Source organism: Xenopus tropicalis, chromosome 3, assembly GCF_000004195.4.
Source record: "Xenopus tropicalis strain Nigerian chromosome 3, UCB_Xtro_10.0, whole genome shotgun sequence".
Classification (NCBI taxonomy): domain Eukaryota; kingdom Metazoa; phylum Chordata; class Amphibia; order Anura; family Pipidae; genus Xenopus; species Xenopus tropicalis.
This window is the reverse complement of record NC_030679.2, coordinates 107,545,698-107,572,663: the sequence shown is the minus strand read 5'-3', so window position 1 is coordinate 107,572,663 and position 26,966 is coordinate 107,545,698. Positions and strand designations below refer to the sequence as shown.

The 26,966-nt window shown below is 40.6% G+C and overlaps 1 protein-coding gene across 1 annotated transcript; it reads left to right on the top strand.

The window, feature by feature from the left end:
• On the top strand, positions 1–26,345 carry rasef (RAS and EF-hand domain containing). Its single transcript, XM_002932243.3, has 17 exons — positions 1–1,016; positions 7,932–8,087; positions 9,720–9,810; positions 13,787–13,882; positions 16,139–16,216; positions 16,574–16,689; positions 17,067–17,135; positions 18,038–18,116; positions 18,630–18,679; positions 20,266–20,461; positions 20,594–20,695; positions 21,742–21,889; positions 22,425–22,506; positions 24,198–24,312; positions 24,515–24,619; positions 24,721–24,797; positions 25,657–26,345. Exons 1-17 carry the CDS (start codon positions 712–714, stop codon positions 25,751–25,753), a joined length of 1,962 nt encoding a protein of 653 aa, XP_002932289.1. The 5' UTR covers positions 1–711; the 3' UTR covers positions 25,754–26,345.
• Positions 26,346–26,966: the final 621 nt, after the last annotated feature.

Genomic DNA, 26,966 nt, shown 5'->3' with positions numbered 1-26,966 from the left:
TTCAAACTACAAACCCGCCAAGGCTCCAAAACCTAGCCCAAAACTGTACTTTGGCGGGTTTGTACTTTGGAAACCCCTTAGGGCTTTAAATTAGTAGCTCAATCTGGTGGAAAAACACACCAATCTGGCAACCCTGGGTTCCACAGAAGTGGTGCTTGTACCTAAGCAATAAAGGCAGGCAAGTATGCAGCAGGAGGGGCTGGGCGGGGAAGCTACTGTGCGTGCCTAAGGACATAACAGAGAAAGGGGTGGGGTTACAGGAATGGAATGAACAATTTGCCTCAGGGACTTTCAGGGACTACAGGTCCCAAACGCACATACGGGGAAGGTATCATTCCAGCTGGGGGCTGCTGTATACAGGAACTGCCCTACACCGCTCATGTAGCTGTGTTTATATATCGGAACTGGAGCAGACAAATCCTTCCCTATGGACTTAAAGCGACTCATGTGGGAGATCTGCGTATGTGTGTGGTGCTGAACAGTTACTTTCAGTCTGCGCTGGGAGTTCGGAATACACCCCCCCCCAAGTAACAGGTGCACCCCTGAGTTTTAGATTGGAATACGCCGCATAAGGAACAGACGGAACAGACTTGTGTTGCTATTTCATCTCAGGACCATTATTTGGAGCAGGGGAAGCTCTTTGTGGCTGCTGATACTTTGTACAGGTGCGACCCATAGTCAGAGCCGCCGGGTGGTATCGCCTGCGACCCCATGGGCTCCTCGCAGGAATTAACGCGACTTCAGAGCTTGTTCTCAGCGTGCGATGTGAGGGGCTCCGGGCTGGTGGAGCTGGATGACTTCGCCTCGGTGTGCACTGATCTGGGGGTGGAACCCAGCCTGGTGGAGCCGCTCTTTCGGATGCTGGATGTGGATGGGGACGGAATCATTGATTTCCAAGACTTCGCAGCGGGATTCGAGGAGGTCTCCCAAACTCTCAACCTGCAGCCTTCCCATCAGCCCCCCGCCTGGGAGGAGTTTGAGGGCAGGTTGAGGGGAGAGCTGCAGCACCTGAGCAGGTAGGGCGTCTGTGCAGCACAACTCAGAAATAGTCTGGGGCTTCATTTGCTTTTTCACTTGTCATTTGCTTGGGGGGGATTCCATTTCTTATTTACTGCAGCTGTCACTCACCGGGGAGGGGGATTTAATGAGACTCCATTGGTGCAATCCCGTATTGTACAAAGGGACCTGCAGTTGTGTATTCTGTAATTCAATAGAAATCGCCAGTATAAACACTAGGAGCATGGCTGTCAGAGCACTTCTAGTTAAAAGATAACAATCTATGGAGGTCTTTTATACTATTCTGTACTTTTGACAGGTGTAACAGGAATCCACAAAATCAGACATTTGCTTTAAAGCTGAATAGTATAAAAGACCTCCATAGATTATCTTTTAACTAGAAGTGCTCCTAGGTCTACACTACACAGGAGCCTTCAGGGGAGCAGGTCCCTACTCAGTGACCCATTATGAATCATTAGTTAAAATGTATTTTTAGTTCCAAGTTGTCCTTTCTCTGTCTAAAGTCTCCAGGTGTAGGTGAGCCTTTTGGGTGCCTGTACAAAAATATCATATTCTTTAAAGAAATGGGTAATCTTCTTTAATAAAGAGGCATTAATGTTCTCTCAGTGGATGTTAGTACAGAAGTATATCGAGCAAATCATCTTGCTTTAAAGTAGAATGACAGAGATTTATTACTGCCAGCATCACACCTTACTAAGGCATGCATATGAACCGCAATGATGGCCAATCAAGCTGCAGTACCCACAAAGGGGTACCCAACCCTTAGTGCTCAGTATCTTACAGAAACACAACTCCCAGCATGCTTCCTTCCAAGAAAACTTTGTACGATCACCCAATTGCTGGGTTTTAGCCACAGTGAACCGTAAGATTGTAACAATGTATTTTAGTGCCTTTGTCACTTGCAGGTAGTGCAGATTTCCCCCTGGCAATAAATCGCCTTGTCTGCCTTCACCCGCATTAGTCCTACCAGCTTTCCTTGGCACCCTGACCCCAGCTGTTGTGGCATGTAAACTTTTCAGCCACTTATTGGTGCAGATTTACTTAGCCAGTTATTGCTTGTGTAAAAGTTCGCTATTATATTATTATTATTATTATTATATATGTGTTAATTTGTGTAACTGTTTTATTATTAGGGTCAAAAATATCACTCCCTCAAAGTGTCTTTTATTGCAAATAGAATGATTCATTATCATTATTCATGCAAAGAATGTGTATCTGTGCATAACAGCCTTTAGCAAATAAACAGAAGCGATATACAGTATGTGTATGTGGCTGTGTCCCCTTGTGCCTATCAGTTATTTTCCCATACATTTGCTCACACTCTAAGGTATTATCATGTAATTCAGCCATATGTTTGGCCAACAAAACTCTCCCATGCCTGTCTCTGGAAAGACATATTAACTGACGCATTCTTATTAAGGATAGGACTCATTTCAGTATTATATAAAACAAAGCAGATTTTTTTTAAGATACCCTGTAAGATGCCATAGGCAGTCACTATATTGGGCCTGTGGGGGCTCTTTGGGCCTCTGTGTACTGGAAATGCAGCACCTATTTTAAATCCCAGTCTGGGCCTGGATATTTCTGTTCACATGGGGCTCCCAGTGGTCTCAAAGTAGGTGCTTATTTTTTCATTCTTGGCTTGAAGGCAAGTTTTGGTTGCATGAAAATCAGGTGTACTGCCAAAGAGAGCCTCTTGTAGGCTGCCAGACCATATAGGGGCCACCAAATAGCCAATCACAAGCCTTATTTGGCACCCCAGAAACATGTTTTATGCTTGTGCTGCTCCCCAAGTCTTTTTACATTTGAATGTGGCTCACGGGTAAAAAAGGTTGGGGATCCTTGCAGTACCCTATAGAACCTGAACCACTATTTTTTGGGCTACTGCATATGTTCTGTTTATTAAATGGAAACCAATTATATGTATGAATGAATCAATATTTATTGACATTTAAAACAACTTATTAGTATATGTGAATTTACACCTGAAACACATGACGTCTATAGTAGATTCAAGCAACCTGCAAATGATTTGTACAGTACTCGGCAGGGTCTTCCCAGTGGAACTTACTGCTGTAGCTGTTCCCTCTTCAGTCTTCAGACCTCTTCAGACCTTTTAATGGGTTCTCATGGACAAAGCACCATTGTGGACCACCTATAACAGTGATCCCCAACCAGTGTCTTGGGGGCAACATGTTGCTCCCCAACCCCTTGGATGTTGCTCTCAGTGCCCCCAAACCAGGAAGTTATTTTTGAATTCCTGACTTGGGGGCAAGTTTTGGTTGGATAAAAACAAGATTTCCTACCAAATAAAGCCCCCTGTAAACTGATAGGGTGCATAGAGGCTGCCTAATAGCCAATCACAGCCCTTATTTGAACTCCATGAACTTTTATGGTGCTTGTGTTGCTCTCCAAGTCTTTTTACATTTGACTGTGGCTCACGAGTAAGAAAGGTTGGGGATCCCTGACCTATAAAGTCCATCTGTTATAGTGTGTTGGCTGGCAAATTCTTTTCTCCTAAATAATAATTGAAATGCCTTTTCAGATAGGACCTGCTGGCCTTTTGCTGATGCAAGATCCTCCTTGAGAAATCTGAAATTGCCTGCAGGAAAATAAAACTCATAAGTTCCCAAACTGGATGCCTAAGTTGAAGCAGTAGATGGGCAGGGCTAGCCTGGTTCTTACACATGGGTGTTTTGTGCTTCATGTGATCCTTTATGGTGGCTTTGTTATGAATTTCGCGGGAACACATGAGTTAACAGACCCTGTTAACTTCTACCCTTATGTTACAGTACCCACGGCAGTGCACCGAACCACCGCAAATAGCAAAGCATTCTCCACATCAGGTTTTACATCATTGCTCTGAATCAATATATATATATATATTTTTTTTTTCCCTTTATCTAGGTGTGGAAAGGAGGGTAGATATGTGTATGTATTTCTGTAGTGCCACACATGTACTTAGTTCTAGTCTATAAATTAAAAGGGAATGGCAGTAAAGCTAATATGTACCAGAGTGTACTTTTCATGTGCTTCTTTCATAGTTTGTCACATACCGATGCAATGAAAGTTGTCATTATAAAGCATCATCTACACGGCAAAGGTTTCTTTATACACAACCTTTGCTAATTAGGGGCTAATAGAGAACATTGCTGACTGTTGTAGGGACTCAATTTGTACACCAATTACACAGATTTGCATGGTACTTATTACACACATTTTAATGACATTAAATCCTTTTATACAGCCTTGTCTCTGCACCGAAAATAGCCTGCCCTAAGTGCTGTTTTGTTTCTATTAGCCAGAGGCACGGGCCAGCGAGAGACACCAGCACCTCAGTAGCTACACAGGGACACTGCTTGGCATTTTCAGGGATTCTTTTGCTAGATCGGTTTAGGTGTAGTTCATCTGTGCTTTCTACAATTCCCCATTGTTGTACTTTAGCTCCCAGCATCCCCAGCTACACTGTTTGGCAGTCAGAGGGTAATAGGGAATTTGTTAAAATTCAGCAACAACGCCAGGCTGCAATTGGTACACCCATGATATGAAATGTCACTGCAGGCCCCTTACTCCCCAAAAGGTTATTTAGCACTAAAACTGCCTGAACCAGCAAAAGATTCAGACATTTGCCAATATAATTAACTTAATATTTTTCTTTTTGTAGAATCTTTCCCTAAGTTATAAAGGACCTGGTGTTCATTCCCTTTCTTAGATAATAAATTGGAAAAAAGGACCTATATATACACTTTTACAAATAGCAAGGATGTAAGGTAATACATTGTTTAGTTTGGCCCTTAGCAACAAGGATATTAAGGAATGAAAGACTAGTGAATTGCCTGTGAGCAATAAGTGTGTCATTCTCTCATATACACACTGATTCTCACCTGATTACGTTTTTGGCAAATCTACCTTCCTGGTTAGATGTGTTTGACTAGTAAAACCAGCTCCGTTGGCTGACTCACGGTTCATTACAGCACTTCTTAATCCATTCACATTGCATCGGTATTTAAAATACTGAGTATTACATCTGTTGTGTTGGTTATGGTGCTGTACAGGATGAAGTAACCGCAATCTTTAAATAGGAAATTTTAATTTAATAGGGTAATGATGTTCAACACACACACCTATTAAGAGATCTAAAACCTAACTAAAGAAGTAGAGCAGAAAAGTTGTTATATATAATATAAATATTTTGGTTTCCTGTACAAGCCCAAGGCAACCTGAGCCCTTTCACAGGAAAGAGCTGTGCCTCCAAAGATGCCCCAGTAGCTCCCCATCTTCTTTTCTGCTGATTCACTGCACATGCTCTGTGCTGCTGTCACTTACTGAGATTAGGGACCGACTAAATGTTACGATACAAACTTGATTAGTAATTTTTTCACATTTTGATTACATGTTACAGAAACCAGTGCAATTTGCATCAGAATTTAATAAACAGCCCTGTAGCATCAGCTTTTGACAGACCAGCCTAATTTTCTGCTTAATAATTTGCAACAACCCCTAAAGTTAGCTTCTCAACAGCAGAGTGCTCTGAGCATGTCTAGTGTCACTGACGCTTCTAACAAAATCCAAGATGGGGAGCTCCTGTGCACAGCTTTGAAGTCCTGGATGATTAAACTTTGCTTAAACTTTTGGCTGGTGCAGTAATTTTAGGATATACACTATAGTGTAGCTATATTCATTTTTAGGGTTTAGTTTTTCTTTATTACCTACTGCCCAATCTTTGCACATAAAAGTAATGTGTTTTGGTGTGTTCGCTTCCCTCAGGACTCTAAAACATTGCTCGTTTGTGTCACATAGACATTAAATACATGATTACTCAAGAGTGTGAACACTGGGTTGTATAACTTGATTGATCTGTCTTTTAAAACAGTGATATTGAATAACATTGAGAATGCCAGGCTGTGAGACCTTGTAGGATAAGGCGCATTATATTTTTGCTCTCATCTTTGCAAGAAACACCACTTTGGCTGTTCCACACCTTTGCTATAAAAATAGTTTTATAAAAGGGGTTGTTTGGCCAAATACCGGCAAGGATGAGTCACTGGTCACTGACTAAGCTTAGTGCATTCCCACCTACACTGTAAACAGAATAGAGATGCCAGCGGCGGTATTTTAGCTAGTACTAAGGCAGTCTCCGGGCCAGCGTTACACCTGTTTAAAGAAGATAAAGGGCATGTTACCTCCCACATTCCTCACAGTCCCAACCAGGAGTTACTGCATTATATAACGTGTATTGTGCTCATAATGCTGCCTCACTTCACCCCACCCAGCCATCTGATTGGAATCTACCTGCTGCTATTCTCATATGAACTACATTTGACCCAGTTGTGTTTAATGTAGAATAAAAGTCAAGAAGACATGTAGAGTTAGACTAAAGGCCTCTCATTCTAAGAATGAACAATGTATTTATACTTGTTGCTTAGTTGTTGGCAGTGCCAGATCATATTTATATTTCTTATTCTAATAACATTTTGGAGGCTGTCCGCACTAATACACAGATGCAGTGTATGAAGTCCTTACATTGCTATGATGGGGGACAGGAGAAAAGTAGCCTGAAGAGAGTTTAATGGTGGGGGCAAATGGTCTTTGCGCATCAGGGCAAATCCGCTTCTTCCCCTGAATCCTAACAGTGTAGCAATCCTCATAGATTTAAGGCTTTAAGAATAACATTTTTGGTCATGTTGGATGAAATGCCAGCTCTTGAAAGTGGTTGCAGGTAGCTATATATTGGTAGAGTGAGGTATGTGATGTAGATTGAGTGAATCATTTTTTAAATATGGGGGAATGTAAAAATAAGTACCAAGTAAGAGAATGTTGATCGTCTTGGCCTTGCAGACAATGCTTTTCACAAATGTTTCCACTTTAGCCAGCTAATTTGTTGCCAAAAGTAGAAAAAGCTTGAAGAATGGAAATGTATTTGGCAAAGAATTGTTTTCTAAAATCTGTTTATTTGGTGTCGATTTGCTGACAACTTAAGGAAAGCCTTATTCACTCGGGGATGCTGATATGTCCCCCAGTGAATTTGATCTCTCAAGTTTTTTTTTTTCTACAAGGTTGGTGCACTTTTGAGGAAAAATTGGCATCTTCATCGGAAAAAAATTAGTAGTGCAGCACTAGCATCTTGATCATCTTTCCCAGAGCTGTAAACCTTCCCTATGTTTTTGGGGGGTTGTCCGATTTTGGCTTTTTCCCCTCGGTCTCCCATCACCCAGTAGCATTCTCTCAATTTTTTTTGTAATCCCCTGAAGTTTGCGTCAATTTCCGGGTGACAAATTTGTGCAAATTTTCAGTGCTTCTCAGTTTGCTTTCTCAGGCATCTGCATTGCCATTGTGTCGGCCCCGTACAGCCAAACTAAGATCAAAATCCCATTGCATGCGTGTAGAGCGATCTGAAAACTGCAGTTGCAGCAGAGATAAAAATATCAGGTCAAGTGTATCAAGACATTTGTCAATTTCATTTTTACTCCAAAAAGGGTAAGCATTCAGTGAAATAATAAACGTGTTTGCTGAGACAATCTTCCAAAGGTTTATTTTGCTGTTTATTTTTATTTAGCAAATCCTGTGAGTGCCTTCATTGTTCATATCGTTTCTCAGTCTGGGCTATACTTACCTAGTGTATATTTAGTGCACCCATGCATTTTAATTGTAGACTGCTCCTTCCATGATGTTTATATAAAACATAGATAGATAGATAAATAGATATAGATTTTTTTTAGCCTTTACAAATTTGTCAGCTGATGCATGCTTTAGTTTACTTTAATATAGGGTTTCATTTGCCAAAGGCTAGTGTGCGTATTTAATATTTGATCTGTGGCAAATTATATGCCTTGAGTGGTGGGACATGTAAATATGGTAGGAATGCTTCTGTTTGTAAATCTCTTAGTTTACATATTTACTCTATTGATTTGCAGTTCTACAAAAGAGTGGTTGTATGGCTTTTACCAAGATCTGCAGGGGATATCTGTTCCGGGACTCATTCAGCAGTATGAGAGACTGGTTGAGAATGTGTTCTATGATTTTCGGGCTCAAAGGCTCAACATTGAGAAGTTGGAATCTGTACTTAAAAGGTTTGTTTATAAAATAAATAAATGTACTTTTCAAAAGATGGATCTGTAACCCCCTTACCCGAGGTCAAGATCAAAGATTTTCCCTCTGTACCCTTCCTGTGGTGTAACTATGACAACTATAATCATGGGGATTGCAGAGGGGCACCAGATACTGGAGACAATTGTGTGTGTGTCTGACACAGGAATAATGGAGATGATGCCATGTCAGCAGCACAGGATGGGGGGTGGAAAAGCAGGATACTGAATCAAACATCTTGCTTGTCTTAAAGTGGTAGTAAACTCCCTTGTTCAATATAAGTGCAATGAATAGAGCTTGTGCTAAACAAACTTCTTGCCCATCGTTGTTATCATGAAAAATCTATGTTTTTGGTATTTCTTGAGCTAAACATTAAGAAGAGGAAAACTGAAACTACTCCATGTTTGCTCCTTGAAAGGCAGATAATTACCAGTACCCGGGTACAACCTTTCCCTTTTTCATTTATTCCAACTGTTTTGGTTTACAGATAAGTAACCACTTATTCTCAGGGGATTATGTGTGAACTGGAAATGTAACCATCTAACTCACAAGGACCATGGACATGGGTAAGCTTTAATCTCCCTGTTTTCCCTGCTCAAGAAATAACAAAAACAAAGACTTTTCCTTAATAAAACAAAAGGCAAAAAGTATGTTCAGCACAAGCCCTGTTCATTGCGCCCTGTTCAGGGCCCTGCTCAATAAAGAGTGATTGAAGCATCCTGCAGGCTAGTTAAATTAGATACAGAGCATTTGTAATGTAAGTGCAATATTGTTATATAGACAGAGATGCAGGGCTCAAATATGAGGGCAAAAACATTCAGTTGTCAGAAATGTCAAGCCTTTGACCCTCCAGCACCCCTTGCTTTTTAGTAGGTTCTGAGAGTTTTACTTTACCTTGAGCTCAAGAGCCACAGGTTAGACAGCCGTTATGTATATAAAACTGAGAACATTCAAAAACTCTTTCAAAATGTCCCGTATTTGGGGTTTTTTTTGTGGGGGCCTCACGTAGTGATGGGGAGAAAGCAGGCCAAATGTCTTCTCTAACCCCCTGTTCTTGTACTAAAATCATCCCAGCCTGCAAGGTATATGCAATTTGGCAGCTAATGCATCTTCTGCGTTGGCTTTAGAGTGTTATGAAACCTTAGTTGAAGCTGAAACTTTGTTATTTTCTGTTAAAGGGGTGATTCACCTTTAAGTTAACTTGTAGTATGTTATAGAATGGCTAATTCTAAGCAACTTTTTAGTTTTAAATGGGGGTCACTGATCCCAGTAGCCAAAAACTATTGCTCCTCGAGGCTACAGTTTTTTTGTTATTGTTACTTTTTATAACACATTTTTCTATTCAGGTCCTCTCCTATAAATATATTAATCTCTCATTCAAACTACTCCCTGGTTCCTAATGTAATTTGGACCCTAGCAACCAGATAGCTGTTGAAACTCCAAACTGGAGAGCTGCTGAAAAAAAAAAAAAAAAAAACTACAAATAATAAAAAATGAGGACCAATTGCAAATTGTCTCAGAATATTACTCCCTACATTATACAAAAAGTTAACGCAAACGTGAACAACCCCTTTAATTTCCCTGTTCTTCCTCACTCCTGTGCATTTTCTGTGTAGGACTGAAGGGGCAACAGCCAAGCAGATTGCAGAAATGGAGGAAGATTTACAGCATCACCTTACCAAGATGGAGAGACAGATACAAGATGAGGTAAGAGAAGTTTGGGGCATTAACATTAGTTCAACTGGTTAAATGTGGTATCCAAATGATACACACAAAGCATAGGGTATATACAAAATGTGCCCTGCTGGGGAGATCACGCCTATTCTCTCTCAGACAGATGCTTCTGAACTACAAGACAATCTTTTCCTGCTGATTGGTCAAGTTCTAGCGTAGCAGCAACATGAGCCTTTGGGCTAATATGGCCTTCTACTGCCCAGTGTTTCTAATAACTGATATGAATGGCATCCACTTGTTAATGAGCACATGGGGTGCATCTAGGCAAGATGTAATTCATGTCAGTTACTACAGACACAGGAAGTATCTGTTTTCAATGCTAGTGGTAAAAATGTAATTATCCTAATACACAAGACCATATGTATGTATGTGCCAAAAGTCAAGGTTTCCTCTGTAGGAGGATCACCATGGTTTTTCCTGGCAATATTTAGAGCAACAGCCCTGTGTGCCTTCTTGGACACCACATGATGAGCCCCCCCCCAGGCATGGCTTGTTGCTTTTCAAGTATTTCATATGCTACAAAAAGTTGGCCAGGTTCTGTGTGATCGTAAGTACAGGCTTGTGCGCACGTGTGATTTACACATGCCACTGCCACCTGTCCCCACCTGGTGCACCAGATAAAAAGCTGTGGCTGTGTGCCACTGAAATGATGGCTGAGGTTTGGGTGTAAGTCACATATGGGTGTATGGGGGAAATGATGGCTGAAGTTTGGGTGTAAGTCACATAAGAGATAAGTAGCAGCAATATGTTCATTTATTAGGGGAGTAGTGCTAAATATTGTGCTTAGGCACTGCCTTAATGACTCAGGGAATGTGGAAATTCCACACTGCTTATACCACACACCCTTAATACATGACCCCCAGAGGTCTCATATATATAGTACCTGTACCACGCACCCTCAACAATTAACTCTCAGAATGTTAGAATTACACAAACTTCTAATACTTCCTTAATATATTACTCCCATGGCCTAATTTACCAATTTGTTAATTATTTTTTTATTCCTGTTATTTATATAGTGCTGACACATGCAGCGCTTTAAAGAGATTATACATCATTTACACCAGTCCCCTGCCCCAGAGGAGCTTACAATCTAAGATCCTTATCACATTCACACACACTATGGTCGGTTTAGTGAGAAGGCAATTAACCTGCTTGTATGTTTTTGGAGTGTGGGAGGAAACCAGAGTACCCAGAGGAAACCCACACAGGCACAGAGAGAACATACAAATTCATAACACTAATATATTTTATATAGTACCAACACAAATGATATTATTATCTGTTTATTTTATGTAGCACATATATATGCAAAGCAATTTTTTTGTACCAGTTTAGTCTTTCCATGCAGAGAGACACCCAGATGCATCAGTTTTTATTGCTAGGATGAAGTGCAAAAATTTGCAGGGACCACAGGGAGCCACATGTTTAGTTTATTTTTTACTTATCATTGAGGGATGCCATTTCCCCTTCTTGCACCTATAGCACTGATAAAGGAGCTCTTGAAAGTGCTTATACTCTAAATAAGTTTCTTAAATAAATTGTGTGTCCTATAAGAAAGACAACTGTAGGTTGTTCAGTTTGTGCTCTGGTTTATATTCCTGTTTGTATTGCATTGCAATTTGCATAGTGTCCTAAGCTCCAAACAAACACTCTATAATTATAATGGCACAATAATTGTTTATATCTTGGCATGACAATTAACATTTCTGGCTGGCATTAGACAATTAAGATGTTAAGATGCCTGTCTTCTTTATTGATTTTCCTGTATGACTGTCACATATTAAATTATCCTGCAATTATTGTAAATGCCTAAACTATATAAACAACTTTATATAAGTGCTCAGCAGTGAAAGGGCAGCAGCCACACCTAATGTTTTGACACTTGGGGGAATTAGATACATTGGGTAAGATGCCCTACACAGTGGGTCGACACAACAGGATCAGGACATGGCTCGAGTCCTGGTGCTAATGATTTCCTCAGTTTCAAATTAGTTTAAAGGGGTACTGACATTCGATTAAAGGGTTACTTTTTTAAAAAAAGAAAAGAGTTTATTCATGACTGAAAACTATTTCAAATGCATTTGATCAGTAGCACAGGATGATTGTTGATTAGTTTGCAGTCACACCTTCATTTACTTGAACTGGAAATGACTGAAAGCATGTTTTTTCGGGCGACCCTGAAATAATCTGTGGATTCTGGAAAATGCCAAAAGGGGCCGCTGTAAGATGCCATAGACCAGTGCTGTCCAACTTCTGTGGTACCGAGGGCCGGAATTTTTCCGGCCTCCGTGGTGGAGGGCCGATAATGGAAGCTGGTTTTGACCACTCCCCTTTTTGAAACCACACCCACTTGAAACCACACACCCATGTTATCGCATGACCATAGCCATATTAATGGTGGTAGTACAGCAAAAACCTGCCATACTCTGCCTTCCCTACCCTGCCTGTGTGTGCCATACTCTGCCTGTCCTATGCTGCTTGTGTGTGCAGCATAGGGCAGGCAGAGTATGGCACACACAGGCAGCCTACAGTGACGCAATGCTGGCACTGCTCCTACAGTCTTTACAATAGCTATATATTAAAAAACTTTTTAATTGCAGTACCACCACAGTATATGTTCTTTTTATAGTGTGCAGGGATTATTTGTGGGTTTCTACTGCTCCTACAGTCTGTCTGTGGTGTGAACAGGGGAACAATGTGGGTGCTTACAGCCTGAGCCTGAGGTGTGAACACTGCAGGGGGTGAACAATGCAGAGATTAAAAGGTGTGAACAACATAGTGGATTACATGTTTAAACAATACAGGGGGTTTACAGCCTGAATCTGAGGTGTTAACCATGCAGGGGGCCAGTACTGATACCATTTAAAGCTTACACAAAGGTAAGCCATCAAAGCAGCCAGACAGGTGGGGGGCCACACAGAGGGGTGTCGCGGGCCGCCAGTTGGACAGCACTGCCATAGACAGTCACTATTGGGCTGTTGGGGGGTTGTTTTTGAATCCCAGTTCAGGCCTGATCACATTTAAATAAATGGAGGGGTGATTCTGAGCTTTTTGTTCCCTGTCTAACAAGCAACAAAGCACAGGTGTAACAGCCCCAAATCGATCTGTGCGCTACTGCCCTAAAATGCCAGCCCACTCCTCTCCCCACCCCAAGGGCAGTAGCACCGAAAGGAATACCATACACCGGACACATGAAATTGCACACTTTGGTGTTTTGGAGCCAAAATCCATTTAGGAACAGTTTGACGATTTCTCTTCCAGCAGAAAGAATGTCATGTGTACCAGTAGCTTAAGCCCAGTGGCACACACAACTTTTATCTCCTCTGGTATAGATACTTATCTATCAGATCTGCTTATGTCCACCCTGTCTTGCGTGCACACTGATAGGCATGGCATCAGCCCATTACCGTGTAAATCAGGATTCTGGTGAAAAAATACAGTTAAATATTTTCACACCGAAATCTGACTTCCAAGAGCAGCCTTTTCTCTGCTGCCATGTATACTCTGCATACACCTGGCTTGGTGCGTGGTCTTTATCTAAATCACTCATAACTTTTTTCACTGACAAGAGATAAGGAAATGTATAGGGATACTATAACCATATGCTTTTGTTTATTTCCTTATCTCGCCCCCACTTTTCTTGGGAAAACTATTTGTTTGACAGCTGGGTTGGGATGTACAGTATATGAACACAGTTTCATAGTGAGCCCAAGGAAATTACACCACTGGGTGGGAAAAAACCCCCTGTTGAAAAAAGAACAGGCATCAAGTGGCCTATGTATATTTCTGTTGCAATATCTTTTGAGCAAAAGCATTCCCCAGAAACCTAAGGCTCGGGTTGGCTGTAGTAAAAGATAGGTATACTGTTGTGGTTTGTCCATACACTGCATGGCGTGAAACTTGGATCCCTTGGTTTCTGCTCAGCCCTTTCTCCCTTGTGTTACAGGAGTTGCTGCGGCTGAACACTGCTATCCAGGAACTACAAAGAAAGCATGAGATGGAAACCCTCAGCCTGCAGACAAAGATTGATCGCATGACAAAGGTGCACAGTGCCTTCCCTGTTCTCTTTTGCTCTATAGGCCAATGTGCATAGGTATGGCTAGGAGTCGAGAATTGCAAATTGTGGCTCTTTTTATAGAAACATTTAAAGGGCCAATAACACACAAAAAAAATGAAAGGACTTTTATTGAAACTGTTGTTTTATTGTAAAGAGCTGACAAATTACACAGCACTGTACAAGGAATGGGTGTGTACATTGAACATACAGAGTTACATACAAAACTACAGCTGATAACTGCTACAAGAGGAGCAGATTCTAAAGAATTTAAAGAAACAGTTCAGTATTAATAGTAAATAGGCTGTGCAAAATAAAAAATGTTTCTAATATAGTTAGTAAGGCAAAAATGTAATCTATAAAGGCTGTTGTGAACGGATGTCTAACATAATAGCCAGAACACTACTTCCTCCTTTCTACTCTCTAACTTTATAGTCCGTGACTTGAGGGGGGCTACATGGGACATAACTGTTCAGTTAGTTTGATTAGTCCTTAGCATGCAGGTCAGATTTAGAAGCAAACTAACTGAAAAGTTTTGTCACATGTGCCCCTCCAAGTCACGGATTGTTTAATGAATGGTAACAGGTTAGAGAACTGCAAAGGAGGAAGTAGTGTTTTGGCTATTATGTGAGACATCTGTTGCATAGCTTATCTATTTACCCAGTTTGCACAGAACAGTTAATTTAAGGCAGCTTTTATAATTGATACAGTAGTTGCTAACATTGGACAGATGCTGCTGAGAAATGTACCCACTAATGTAGCAAATTGTAACAGTTCAGCTCCTAGATTATTGAGCTGCCAGCCTGTAACATTAAACTTTTAGAAAAATTGTCAAAATAATGTTTTGAAAGCAATAGAAAGTACCATCTGGGAACACCTGAACAGAATAAAACGTTGAAGGTGAACAACTCCTTTCATTTGCTCCTGATAAAACTGACACTACTCTGTGTGAAAGTACTGGGGATTTAGTTTGTAAACTGCTCTGGGGCAGGGACTGATGTCAATGATGTATAATCTCTGTAAATGACTGCAGAATATGTCGGCGTTATATAAAAATGAAGAATAATAATAGCAGTGTAAAACTAAATCTAGATGAGCATATCCCCATGCAGTTCAAATCTTCCTCACGCGGTGCCCCTTTATCTAATGCTGTTAGCTGCATTGGAATGATATACTGTAGTTTTGGAAGTTCTGCTCTAAAATACAGAATTATTGTTCTTATAATCAGCAACTGATATGTTTTCAAGTGTGGTAGGATAGTTATGTAACCCCTGAACCCTTACCCAGAATTTAATGGTGCAGTTAATGTGCTTAACCTTAGGTGTCTATGTGGTCAGGCAGGTTTTATAACCTGTGTGTCAGCTATGCCAGAGTGTTTGGGAGTGTTTCACCCTTAGCAGCTTTACCAGAGGAGACTGGACTTTGCACCTTTCAGCATCAGAAATTAGAACAGAGCTGAGGATTTTTGCTGCTTTCCTGTCCCAACAAATGGGTAGCAGTCAAGGGGTGTTTATCCCTTAGCTTTCACTTGCTACTGGCTTGGCACAAAGGGGCAGCACAATAAAATACCCAATGCTTTAAAATGCATTTATATAAGTAAAATGGCAGAGACTTGCTGAACAGCAACCAAATTGGCTACAGACCACTTAACTACAGAAACCCCACAGCATCCTTCATTAACCTTATACCTTCCATTATAGAAGAAGGCAATCCCAAGTGGCATCATTCTTTTCACTGGTTCTGTAGTCCTAATGCGCCTGCCCACAGTCATTAAAGCCCCACTCCAAACACACAGAGAATAGTTAATTTAATTAGAAGTGAATTCACCTGCCGGTGTGCTTTTAAAACTTTGGCTGAAACCCATGCTGGCATGGACAGAACATACAGTACAGGCTCCATGCAGATAGTCTGATAGTACTCTGGATGGAATTAAAACTACTGTGCCAGTATGTAATTAATGTTGTTTTTTCAGTGCTATAATACACACTGTCTGGGTGGATTACAGGAGAAAGTTTGTTTAATCACATCCTACAACCCAATTTCATGGGTACTGTGCATTTACATGCCAAAAGACAAAGTTCATCTTACTTAACAGGATTATTAGGTGCTTTACTCATTAGTATCCCTTTAGAACATCAGCAAGTACACAAGTCTTCTCTGCTCAGCTAGACAAATTGTGGGAATTTTTTTGTACAATTATAAATCCATAATGACCTCAAAATACTTGTTCATGTTTCCCTAAAGCACAAGGATGAACGGCTGGCAATGGAATCCAAGGAGGAAAGTGCTAAGCTGAAAAACCAGATCTTTGACCTTTCACAGGTAAGCAGTTTCCTCTAGGAATGAACTATAAATGAGCAGTAATTATCTGCCCGAAGACTACCAGAGAAATCCATTATTGCTAATCCTGTCTGAATTTCTTGGAGTTTTCTGTCCAGCCTTAATCCTACACTATACACCACTGAACAAGCTTTTGCTTTTTTCAACAATGTAGGATGTTTGCACTTATATTTTTACGCCACTATATAAAAATGTGAAATGCAAACATGTTAAAAGTGAATACCCTCTGTATAAACAAGCAAAATTTCCCTTTCAGTAGCATTATAAGCATGGGTTAACCTTATGCACCATGTGGTGGGAACTTGTTTGGAGCTGTCATTTTCAATTTTTTTTCTTCAGGAGAACGAGGAGCTGAAGATGAACCTGCTTAGAGCACAAACGGACATCTCTCTGCTGCAGACAGAAGTGGACAGACTGAAGGACTACATGGCTGATCAGCAGTCGCACCATAACAGGTAAATGGGTGTGCCTTACTGTATTAGTTACATATCTGTAGCAGGGGTGAAGAGAACTTCATGGTTTCTGATTAAATGTGAGTTTCCTTTTTTTACTGCCATATGAATTTTGCAACTGCCAGGCAATTTACAGTCTATGACAAATAGCTGATTAATATAATTTATTTTGTTGTTGGATTTCTTTTTGTTGTGTCAAGGAGGAAAGGTATGAAAAGGGCAGGAATTTGTGTCTGACACAGAGGGAGGGGCTAGGGCCAGTCTTATTCCATAACAGCATTAGAACCTTTATAAAAATCAAAAGTTGTAGCCAAACAGAGCATTAGAATGTGTACTTAGAATATCATTTGTTTTATTATTATTTTTCCTATTAAATGTAGAGAGAAGGACCTGCTGAATAGTATGGTAGAGGAACGAAGAACATTTGCAAACCAAATTCAGATACTAAAGTGAGTAAATAATCTCCAGAGAGTTTCCATGCCAAACTAAGAACTAAAAATGTGGAGACTCCTGAACTTTCCTAACATTATATGTATAGCAACAAATGGGCCAGTTATGTGATGTTTGTGGACTGGTGTTAAACAAAAAAAAAAAAGTCATGCATACAAGTCTGTATAGCCCTTGGGCAGGCAGGGGGTCATAAAAATTCTTAGTAGGCCCCTGGTCCCCCCCACAGCTACCCAAAATGTAAAGCAGTGGCAGGGGGCATAGCCCGAGGGCCAGTTAAGGGGAGAATGCCTACTTGCTTTCCTAGGTAAAGTTGAAGGTCAGTTACATTCTAAGCTCTTGCGAGCAGGGCCCTCTGATCCTATTATTACTCTGTACCCCTGTTTGTTAAATCCCCATTTGTTTAAATTTATTGTGAAGTGCTGCGTAATTTGCTGGTGCTATATAAATAAATGATGATAATGATGAGTAAGGGCAGTGACACACGGGGAGATTAGTCTCCGCGTGACAAATCTTCATAGTCACGGGCGACTAATCTCCCCGCAATGCCATCCCACCGGCTAGAATGTAAATCGTCGGTGGGATGGCATACGCGGCGCCACAATTTGCCGAAGACACCCGAAGTTTCCTCTCAAGGCGACTTTGGCAAATTGTGCCGCTGCGGCATCTTGGAATTTCATGAACTAAGGACCAAATTGCTGCTGATAACTCACACAGGGTGTAAAGTAGGGGTAGGCAGACTAGGGATGCACCAAATCCACTATTTTGGTATTAGGTCGAACCCTGATTCCTTTGTAAAAGATTTTTTCCAAATCCCGGACGGAATCGTAATTTGCGTATGCTAATTAGTGTAGTGTATATTTTGAAATGAGAGTTAATTATAGAATGTGTATCCTACTTGCAGTGAAGCCAACAAATCTCTGTATGACAATAATGACAGCATGCGCTCTACTCTCACCAATATGGAAAATGAAAGGAAACGGGTGAGTTTATTTCATGATTTTAACAGTTATGGTTTACTGTGAAGTTAATGGTTATGCTCAACACATAAACATAGTACACAAGAGAAATAAACAAACATAACGTGAGGGGCTGCTGTAAGATGCCATAGGCAGTCACTATTTATTTGGCCTGTGGGGCTGTTTGAGCCTCTGTGTGCTCTAAATGCCAGGGCCTACTTTGAATCCCAGTCTGGACCTGAGGGCTCTGTACCTACCTTTTACTAGATGGTATCTACTGGCTTTTATACAATGATGCAGAGTTTTATGAAAGCTTTTTCTTGATAGTACCAAGAAAGTAAGGAAGTATCAGAAGAAATAGCAATTATAACTTTTTTCTTCAACTCTTATTTAGATCTAGACAAAGATTTTTTTCTGTTTATTCCAAAGTTATTCAGCCACAGAAAGCTGTGTATATAGGCCAGCATTTCAGGCCCTGCCAGAGCAAGAATGACCAAACTCACTATAAATATATTGTATTTCCTTTTCTTCTTTCAGCATTCTTCCCCCAGTCGACTCAGCGAACCCTCTGTGATCACCTACAGTAGGTAAGGTATATGGGAATGTCCTACTGAGGATCTAAAGCTAGAAGAATGAATATAAAATTGCACATTTTGTAATTGTTTTATTCTTTTCATGAAACTACTAATAAATCCCCCTCTCCTGTTCCCTACCCACCCTGTACCTTGTGCAAATTGGGGCAATTGGTCAGGGGGTAAGGACAGTGCAGGAGGCAGGGGGGTACAAGCTCTGGCATCCCCAGGGTCATAAATTACCCCTCATGTTTTTTCTACAGCTATTGTGTTTGCCGCCAGAGGGTTAAATTAATTATGCATAGGGGTGCACCAAATCCAGCATTCGGTTTGGGATTTGGCCTTTTTCAAGAGGATTCGAATGCAGCCAAGTGCCTGGCTGAACAGAATACGAATCTTTAAAATCATGTGTCTTTTTGTCACATGAACATGGTAGATGAAAATTTTAACCGTCCTTTTAGGATTCAGATTTGGCCAAATCTTTTTTGGTATTCAGGGTTTGGCCGAATTTGGCCTGCACTTTTGTGTTTTAGGTAAGAAATGACATTCACTGGGGGTGCCCCCCTTAATGATTAAGCTTTTCCTTCTCCTTTAAATGTGTAAAAGAAATAAAATAGTTACATACCTTCTATTCTGAAAACATAAATCATAAATGCTATTAAAATATGACTACTGATAAAGAGATATTTAACACCCTGGGCTATTGCACCTCTCGGGTAAAAAGATTAGCACTCCTGTGAGAATACTGTTACTGCCTCCAAACCGCAAGGTGGGGTAGCTCTGTAACATCAGGTGTAGGAAACTCAGGAAGGCCACATTATGTCCTTGTTGTACAGATGCTCAGGTTCACTGCCCAAGGTGAATGAGTTCAAGTGGAACTATATAGCAAACTATAATTGGCTGAGCATTCTATATTCTTTCTCTCAGAGTAGAAAGAAGCTCTGTTTTGTTTGTTAGAGAAACCAGCACTGAATTACTAATGTAACTGCCAAATTGCACCAGTGCCATTTCCAGTAACAATGACCAGCATACTGCATGTTAGAAAATGAAACCAGATATGTTGTGAAACCATTACAGTGGTTAGTAAATCAGCCGTAATATGCCTCAAAGACACAAAAAGAATTAAGAGCAGACTGTCAGGTGTTAAGTTAAAGCTGCAAATGTACACGTTTCACCCTTATGCACCTAATCACAGCCTATGATTAAGTGCATTAGAAACACAAAATGCACAAAACTGTATACCTGATTTGAGACTTCAATAAAATGTAACTTTAACCATATGCAATGACTAGTGATGGGCGAATCTGTTTGCAAACAGTGAAAAGTCTTGAAATGCATTAAAGTCAATGGGACTTTTGTTCCTGATTATGACCTATTGCTGATGTTCTGGGGCATAGAGCATATGTCAGCATTACATTCTCTCTTTCTCGGTTTATTGCAGTATATAGGAATAGCCCAGTTCTGATATCTTTGGATAATTAAGATTTTATTAAATTGTTTAAGTCACAAGTGTTTACTAATGGGGAGTCTGTGGATCAAAGGGATTTAAGTGATTTGTCTCGTTGGTCTATGCACCCCTCACACTGTAAATTTTCCTCCAGTTTTACAGCAGATGAAGATCCCTACAGGAAATTCTCTGATGTAGCCACTTGGGCTGACAGATGTATAGACAGTGGGGTATCCCTGCCACGCAGTGTGGGCTACAGTGATGTGGACAGTGAATTTGGAAGTGAGCATAGCAATAGCTCAGAGGAACGCTGGAATGGAAGCATCCATTATGGAAACTCAGAAATTGAGGTAACTTTTTTTTTTTTTGGTAGTTTTTCGATGCCCATTGCATGGCTGCTCACTTGGCTACTGATTATTGGAAACAGAAATGATTTATACAAATCTGTTGTTTAATTTGCTTTCTTTAATATTGTTTTCCAGTCAGAAGTAGATGGAAAACTAAAATGGAGCCCGTCTCGCCCTTTAAGCCGTGCTGAGTCTTCAGCTTCATCTAAGAGAAAGCTTCCTGCCTTTACACCCAGAGTGAGTAGAAGTGATCCCATGCATTAGAAAGTCTCCTTCATTCTAGGGGGCTGAGGTTAAATTAAGATTTTGAGAAAAAAATCATCCTAAATAAGTGTTTCTGTTTAGTTGCATATTGCTTACAGACATATTTCACCTCTATATTGGCTACATTGTCCAGTTTAATACAGGGGCTAGATTTCCTATTTGAAGCTGTCGCATTTTCAATGCACTGTTATTTGACTCTGCATATAACTTCTAACAACACAGGTTTCTGTTGTGCTGAGCAGTTACAATGGCCATAAGGTTAAAGGACAGGGAAACAAAATAACTGGTGGTGACAATATGTTAGGCACCCCCCAATGATTACAGTCGGTAATGTGCTACTGGTGCTTCTCTTTGCTAAATATCACATTGGCCCAGTGGTATAATTCTGCCAACTACCCATTGTCATGTTCTGAATGGTCCCAGAAGTCCCTAGTGATTTACATTTCCCTGACCTTTAAAAGACACCTTTTACATTATTCAAGCTTCTTATACAGCTAAAAAGAATGGCATTTCTAGAAGGCATCATTGGATTAAGAAAGCTGAACCATTTTTTTTGTTGGCACTGCACCTTGTGGCTAAACCAATACCAAATAAACTGCCCATAAATTTCCACAAGAGGAGTCCCAGTGGCCTGGGATCATGATGGGTATGCAGGTATATATTTTTAGAGCGCCTGGTTACTATTGATTTCATAACATTTATGACACACTTTCAATTTCTGTTCTGTTCTAAAAGGCAAGTGTCATGTCATTCTGTGATGTATTTCCTGCTTCCTGCATTGCTCATCAGGCTTCCACATGCAGGTGCAAGTTGAGAGGATTTGAGAGTTCCCTTAGGGAAGATATATGCCCCACCGAAATAAATATGGCCGGGGGAATATTAGGTGTGGCGGCAACTCGGCCAACACTAGCAATGATGTAACCAGCAAAAGCATTAATGTGCAGACGATGCAGATTATGTTGCCTTTACAGAATACATTCTGGGTGTGCTTGCTTATCTTGTGCTTCATGTCTTTACAGAAACAGGGGGTGCCATCAGAAGAGGTTTCCCAGGCGTCCAGCCCAATATACAGACTTGTGCTTGCTGGTGATGCTGGTTCTGGGAAATCCAGTTTCCTTCTCAGACTGTGCCTGAACGAGTTCCGGGGAGACATTCCAACAACATTAGGTTGGGTGTAGTTCTGTTTCCATCCCACCAACCCAGCCTCTAGTAATGCTGATCATGTGTTTCCTCATGATCCTTCCTAGTTTGTGTGTTTTTCAGACACACATGTCTATATTAAGCTTCTGGCATACTATAAAGCTGGTACCAAAAAGCTGCTTCTGCTAACTTTAAAGGGCACATTTTGTGTATAAACAAGAATATCCCAGTGCATGGTACACTCTTAAATTTAGAAGGAATGTGCTTAAAAAATGTAGTCTCGCCCATCGGTTTAACTTCCTGCTGCCTCCTTTTCCAGGGTGTGCAGGGGGCCAGCAACACACTGCACTGTAGAATAGGAATCAGTCAGCAGCTAGCCTGACCTGATTGACTACCTTTTGCAAATGTTTTTAAATAGATCCATACTGTAGATTTCCCAGCATCATGGGACCTTTGCCTGCCTGTTCTGTTTGTCTTTCCACCTGGTGTATCCCTAAATAACAGTTAGCACATTCTTTTGGCTATAAAAAGGCAGCCACTCATTTCTCTTGCTTTCCCTCAGGTGTTGATTTCCAGATAAAGAAGCTCCTGGTTGATGGAGATCACACAACATTACAGATCTGGGACACAGCTGGCCAGGAGAGGTAGGAACAGACCTTGTGCGCAATCTGCTCGCTGCTTTGATAAGGAGACTTGGCTGAAAATAGCACTGACTGAGTCATATAAATAATAGCCCTGAACTACTTCTCTTGCCCCAAGCACAGCATTTGCTTGGTATACAGTTATACGCCTAGGCTTGTAATGATATATCAGGTCCTAAAGTCCTACAATTTCCTAACCCATAAAACCTTCTGACACACACAAAAGTTATAGCAGACATTAGGTCTGGTAGTACCCCCCCCCCCCCTTGGGCAATTGCCCATTTATTAAAATGGCCCCGGGTACAAGTGGGACATAACTGTTTAGTTAGTTTGCTTTTGAATCTGACCTGTGTTCTCACGAACTAACAGTTATGTCCCATGTGCCCCCCCTAAAGACAGTCTCTAACTAAAGGTGGCCATACACAAGCAGATCCGCTCGCTTGGCGATGTCGCCAAGTGAGCGGATCTTCCCCCGATATCCCCACCTACGGGTGGGCGATATCGGGGAGCATTTAGGTAAAAAAAAAAAATAATCCGATCGTTTGGCCCTGGGGCCAAACGATTGGATTATGTGGGCGGCAATGGGGCAGTCGGATCGGGGACCGCATCAACGAGCCGATGCGGTCCCCGATCCGACCAGATTTTCTAACCTGGCCGATCGAGATCTGGCCAATTTCAGGCCAGATATCGGTCGGCCAGGCCGCTCTGCTCTCCCCATACACGGGCCGATTAGCTGCCAAATCGGTCCAAGGGACCGATATCGGCAGCTATAGTCGGCCCGTGTATGGGGACCTAAAAGGTCAGAGAGCTAAAAGCATTAGTAGTGTTCTGGCTACTATTTTAAACATCCCCTCACTAACTATATTAGAAACATTTTTTATTTTGCGCAGTCTGTCTATGTACCCAGTTTCATTTTTACACTGAACTGTTCCATTAAAATTATGTTTATAGGTGGAGGTTATCTTTAAATCTGGGATAGACAACCTGTGACCCGCCAAGTGTTGCTACAACTCTTAGGGGCTGATTTACTAACCCACGAACGGGTCGAAATGAGTCCGATTGCGTTTTTTTCGTAAAGATCGGTATTTTGCGATTTTTTCGTATGTTTTGCGATTTTTTTCGGCGTCTTTACGAATTTTTCGTTACCAATACGATTTTTGCGTAAAAACGCGAGTTTTTCGTAGCCATTGCGAAAGTTGCGTAAAATCTTGCGATTTTTCGTAGCGTTAAAACTTGCGCAAAAAGTTGCTCTTTTTTCGTAGCGTTAAAACTTACGTGAAACTTCGCACTTTTTAAGTTTTAACGCTACGAAAAAGGCGCAACTTTTCACGTAAGTTTTAACGCTACGGAAAAATCGCAAGATTTTACGCAACTTTCGTAAAGGCTACGAAAAACTCGCGTTTTTACGCAAAAATCGTATTGGTAACGAAAAATTCGTAAAGACGCCGAAAAAATCGCAAAACATACGAAAAAGTCGCAAAATGTTCGTTTTCAAGTCGGAACTTTTCCAATTCGGGTCGGATTTGTGGGTTAGTAAATCAGCCCCTTAGAATCCCACTAAAGGGCTGGCTAGCCACAGGCTGCTAATCTCTGTTTTAAGTGAAACAAAAAAAAATTACCTACCAGATAGTCGCTGAGTTTCCATTTTTGCTTCTGGCAATCCATAAAGTCTCAATCTGTGTATTTCCCACAAGGTTCCGCAGTATAGCCAAGTCCTATTTCCGCAAGGCTCACGGCGTTCTGCTGATGTATGATGTTACCTCTGAGAGGAGCTTCCTTAATGTGCGACAGTGGATAGACGAGATCAAGGTAAGGTTCTGCAACTTATTGTTGTTCCAGTTAACAGGGTCACAAGAAATAGGCCAATATTTCAATATGGGTTGGGCACTGGCGGGTTAGAGTCGGGTCAACTCTTTGTTGCCCCACGCAACACTAGTCGTGACAGTGTATAATGTTTCACATATACTCATGGTGTCTGACTGTGCCCCATAATTTACTATTCTCATTATAGAACTCTTCTGACAAACCCATTCCTATGATGCTCATTGGCAACAAAACAGACATAAGGACGGAATTGGATGGCATTCAGACTTCAATGGGGGAAAAGTTGGCCATGGTAGGTAACGAGAATCTAGAATGGTCACAGGTTGGATTCAGGTAGATATTTAATCAGATGGGACCTTGCCCAGTGCCTCATACAGAGTTCCTTTATTGTAGGCTTATAGCTCCCTCTTCTGTGAGACCAGTGCAAAAGATGGCACCAATGTCGTAGAAGCTGTTCTGCACCTTGCTAGGTAAGTGCAGCCTGTAGTGTTCTTCTCTAGCCTGGTCCTGTGATATTTCCTTGTGTAATTAGGAATAAAGCAACAACTTTTTACTGCATTTATATTGGGCTTAGCAAATGAAACTAATATGAGGTAAGATACAGAAACTTTTAAGGGTCTAATTCCTTTAAAGGGGTGGTTCACCTTTTTGACTTTTAGTATGTTATAGCTATAGTCCTATTCATAGCTACTTTGCAATTGGTCTTTCATTTTTTTTTTTATAGTTTTCAAATTATTTTCCTACATTTTTCTAGCTTTCAAATGGGGGGCCACTGACCCCAAGAGCCAAAAACTATTGCTTTTTGAGTTTTATCATTGTTACTTTTTATTACTATATTCAGTCCCTCTCTATTTATATTCCAATCTCTCATTTTAACCACTGCCTGGTTGCCAGAGGGGCAAATGATTAGATCAACCTGAAATCGCATACCTCAAGGTGGGAAAAGATCCGCTGCTTTGGCGACTTTACCAAATGAGCGGATCTTTAAGCGAATGAACACCTATTTAGAGTATCAATAATTCCCATCTAATAGCTCAGGAGCAAGAGTAGAGGTATGTGAAGGTAGAGCATAAAAACTAAAATGGCCCTGATAATTTTTAAATGTGTTTTTTATGCTATCCAGGTTAAACAGATCCAGTAATTATTGTCTTGGCATAGTCTGTATATACAACAATAGAACAAAAATGGCAGCATAAGGAATTAAGGGACCACTGTTCCTTATACATTTTCTATTCATCAACGTAATCTCACTGGGACGGACATATCTGTTTCTCTGGATCATTTTATAGCTTTAGAATAATAGTTTGCTTATGCATATTTCCACTGCAGAGAAGTGAAGAAATGTACAGACTTGGAAGGAGAAAACAAGGAGCCGGTGACGTTGCTCAGCATTCAGGACAAGAAGGCCAATTGCTGCAAGATATAACTTTGTCCATAAACTGAATCACATTGGCCAGAAATCAAGCTTTTAATATGAAGGATTGCTATACGTCTGAACCAGATTTCACTGTAAAGATTGCACTTTTGAGAAAAGCACATGCAAATTGAAGATTGGCACTGACAGCCTTGGGCTAAACCAAGAAAAATGGCTGCACGGGAGCACAAAGCCATTAGGCCTCTTACGATTAGATCATTCTCTTCACTGCCGGCAATTACACACAAACTCCACAGAACTTGAATATTTTAAGAAGCTAGCAAAGATCATTTCGAATGATATAAATTTTCCATGTAAATATTTTCATTTTAGTACTTAAGGTTTTGCCACGCCAGAACAAACTCATCGGAGCATAGCAAAACAGTCAGCACTCCTCACGCCTCTATGAGGCATTTAATGTACCTACTGCTATATAAGTATTTACTGGGGGTTACACGCCCCACCTTGAATGTATTTCTGTGAATTTTAATGGACTGTCTAAAAAGGGAGAAAAAAGACTGCAAAAGAAATTGTACAATGCAGCTTTACTGCATTACATTGGATTTTTTAAACTATTAATAAATATTTTATTTGTTTAAAAATACTTACTGTATGTAGAGCCTGACGATGAATTATTTCTAAAGGTTAATACAGTGATCACTAATCTATAGTGGTAGCTATTTTTATTTACTACTTCCTGGCTGCTATGGTAAACTGGACCCTAGCAACCAGATAGCTTCTGAAATTCCACTGCTGATTGAAAAGCTTAATAAGAAAAACACACAAAAAATTGCAGATATTTTTTTCAATATCATTGTCTACATTATATAAGTATGGAATCTGTTATCTGGAAACCTGTTATCCAGAAAGCTCCAAATTATGGGAAGGCCATCTCCCATAGACTCCATTTTAACAAAATAATTAGCATTTTTAAAAAATAGTTTCCTTTTTCTCTAATAATGAAACGTGTTTGTTCTTGATCCCAACTATGATATAATTAATCTTTGGCAACAGAACAATCCTATTGGGTTTATTTAGTGTTTAAATTATATTTTAGTAGACAATGTATGGAGATCCAAATTATAACAAGACCCTTTAACTGGAAAACCCCAGGTCCCGAGCATTCTGGATAATTCAGTCCAAAATGACAAGAGGTAACCAAAGAACAGTGGCCCCCAGTGCCACCATATTGTGCAGCTCTGTATAACAGCAGGAAGTATATATC

What these genes read in the sequence shown, in the direction of transcription:
- rasef (XM_002932243.3), top strand. Translation starts at nt 712, where the DNA reads ATGGGCTCCTCGCAGGAATTAACGCGACTTCAGAGCTTGTTCTCAGCG. An exon ending in TTGGAATCTGTACTTAAAAG is followed by an intron (nt 8,088 to 9,719) that starts GTTTGTTTATAA and finishes TTTTCTGTGTAG; the next exon opens with GACTGAAGGGGCAACAGCCA. An exon ending in AGATTGATCGCATGACAAAG is followed by an intron (nt 13,883 to 16,138) that starts GTGCACAGTGCC and finishes GTTTCCCTAAAG; the next exon opens with CACAAGGATGAACGGCTGGC.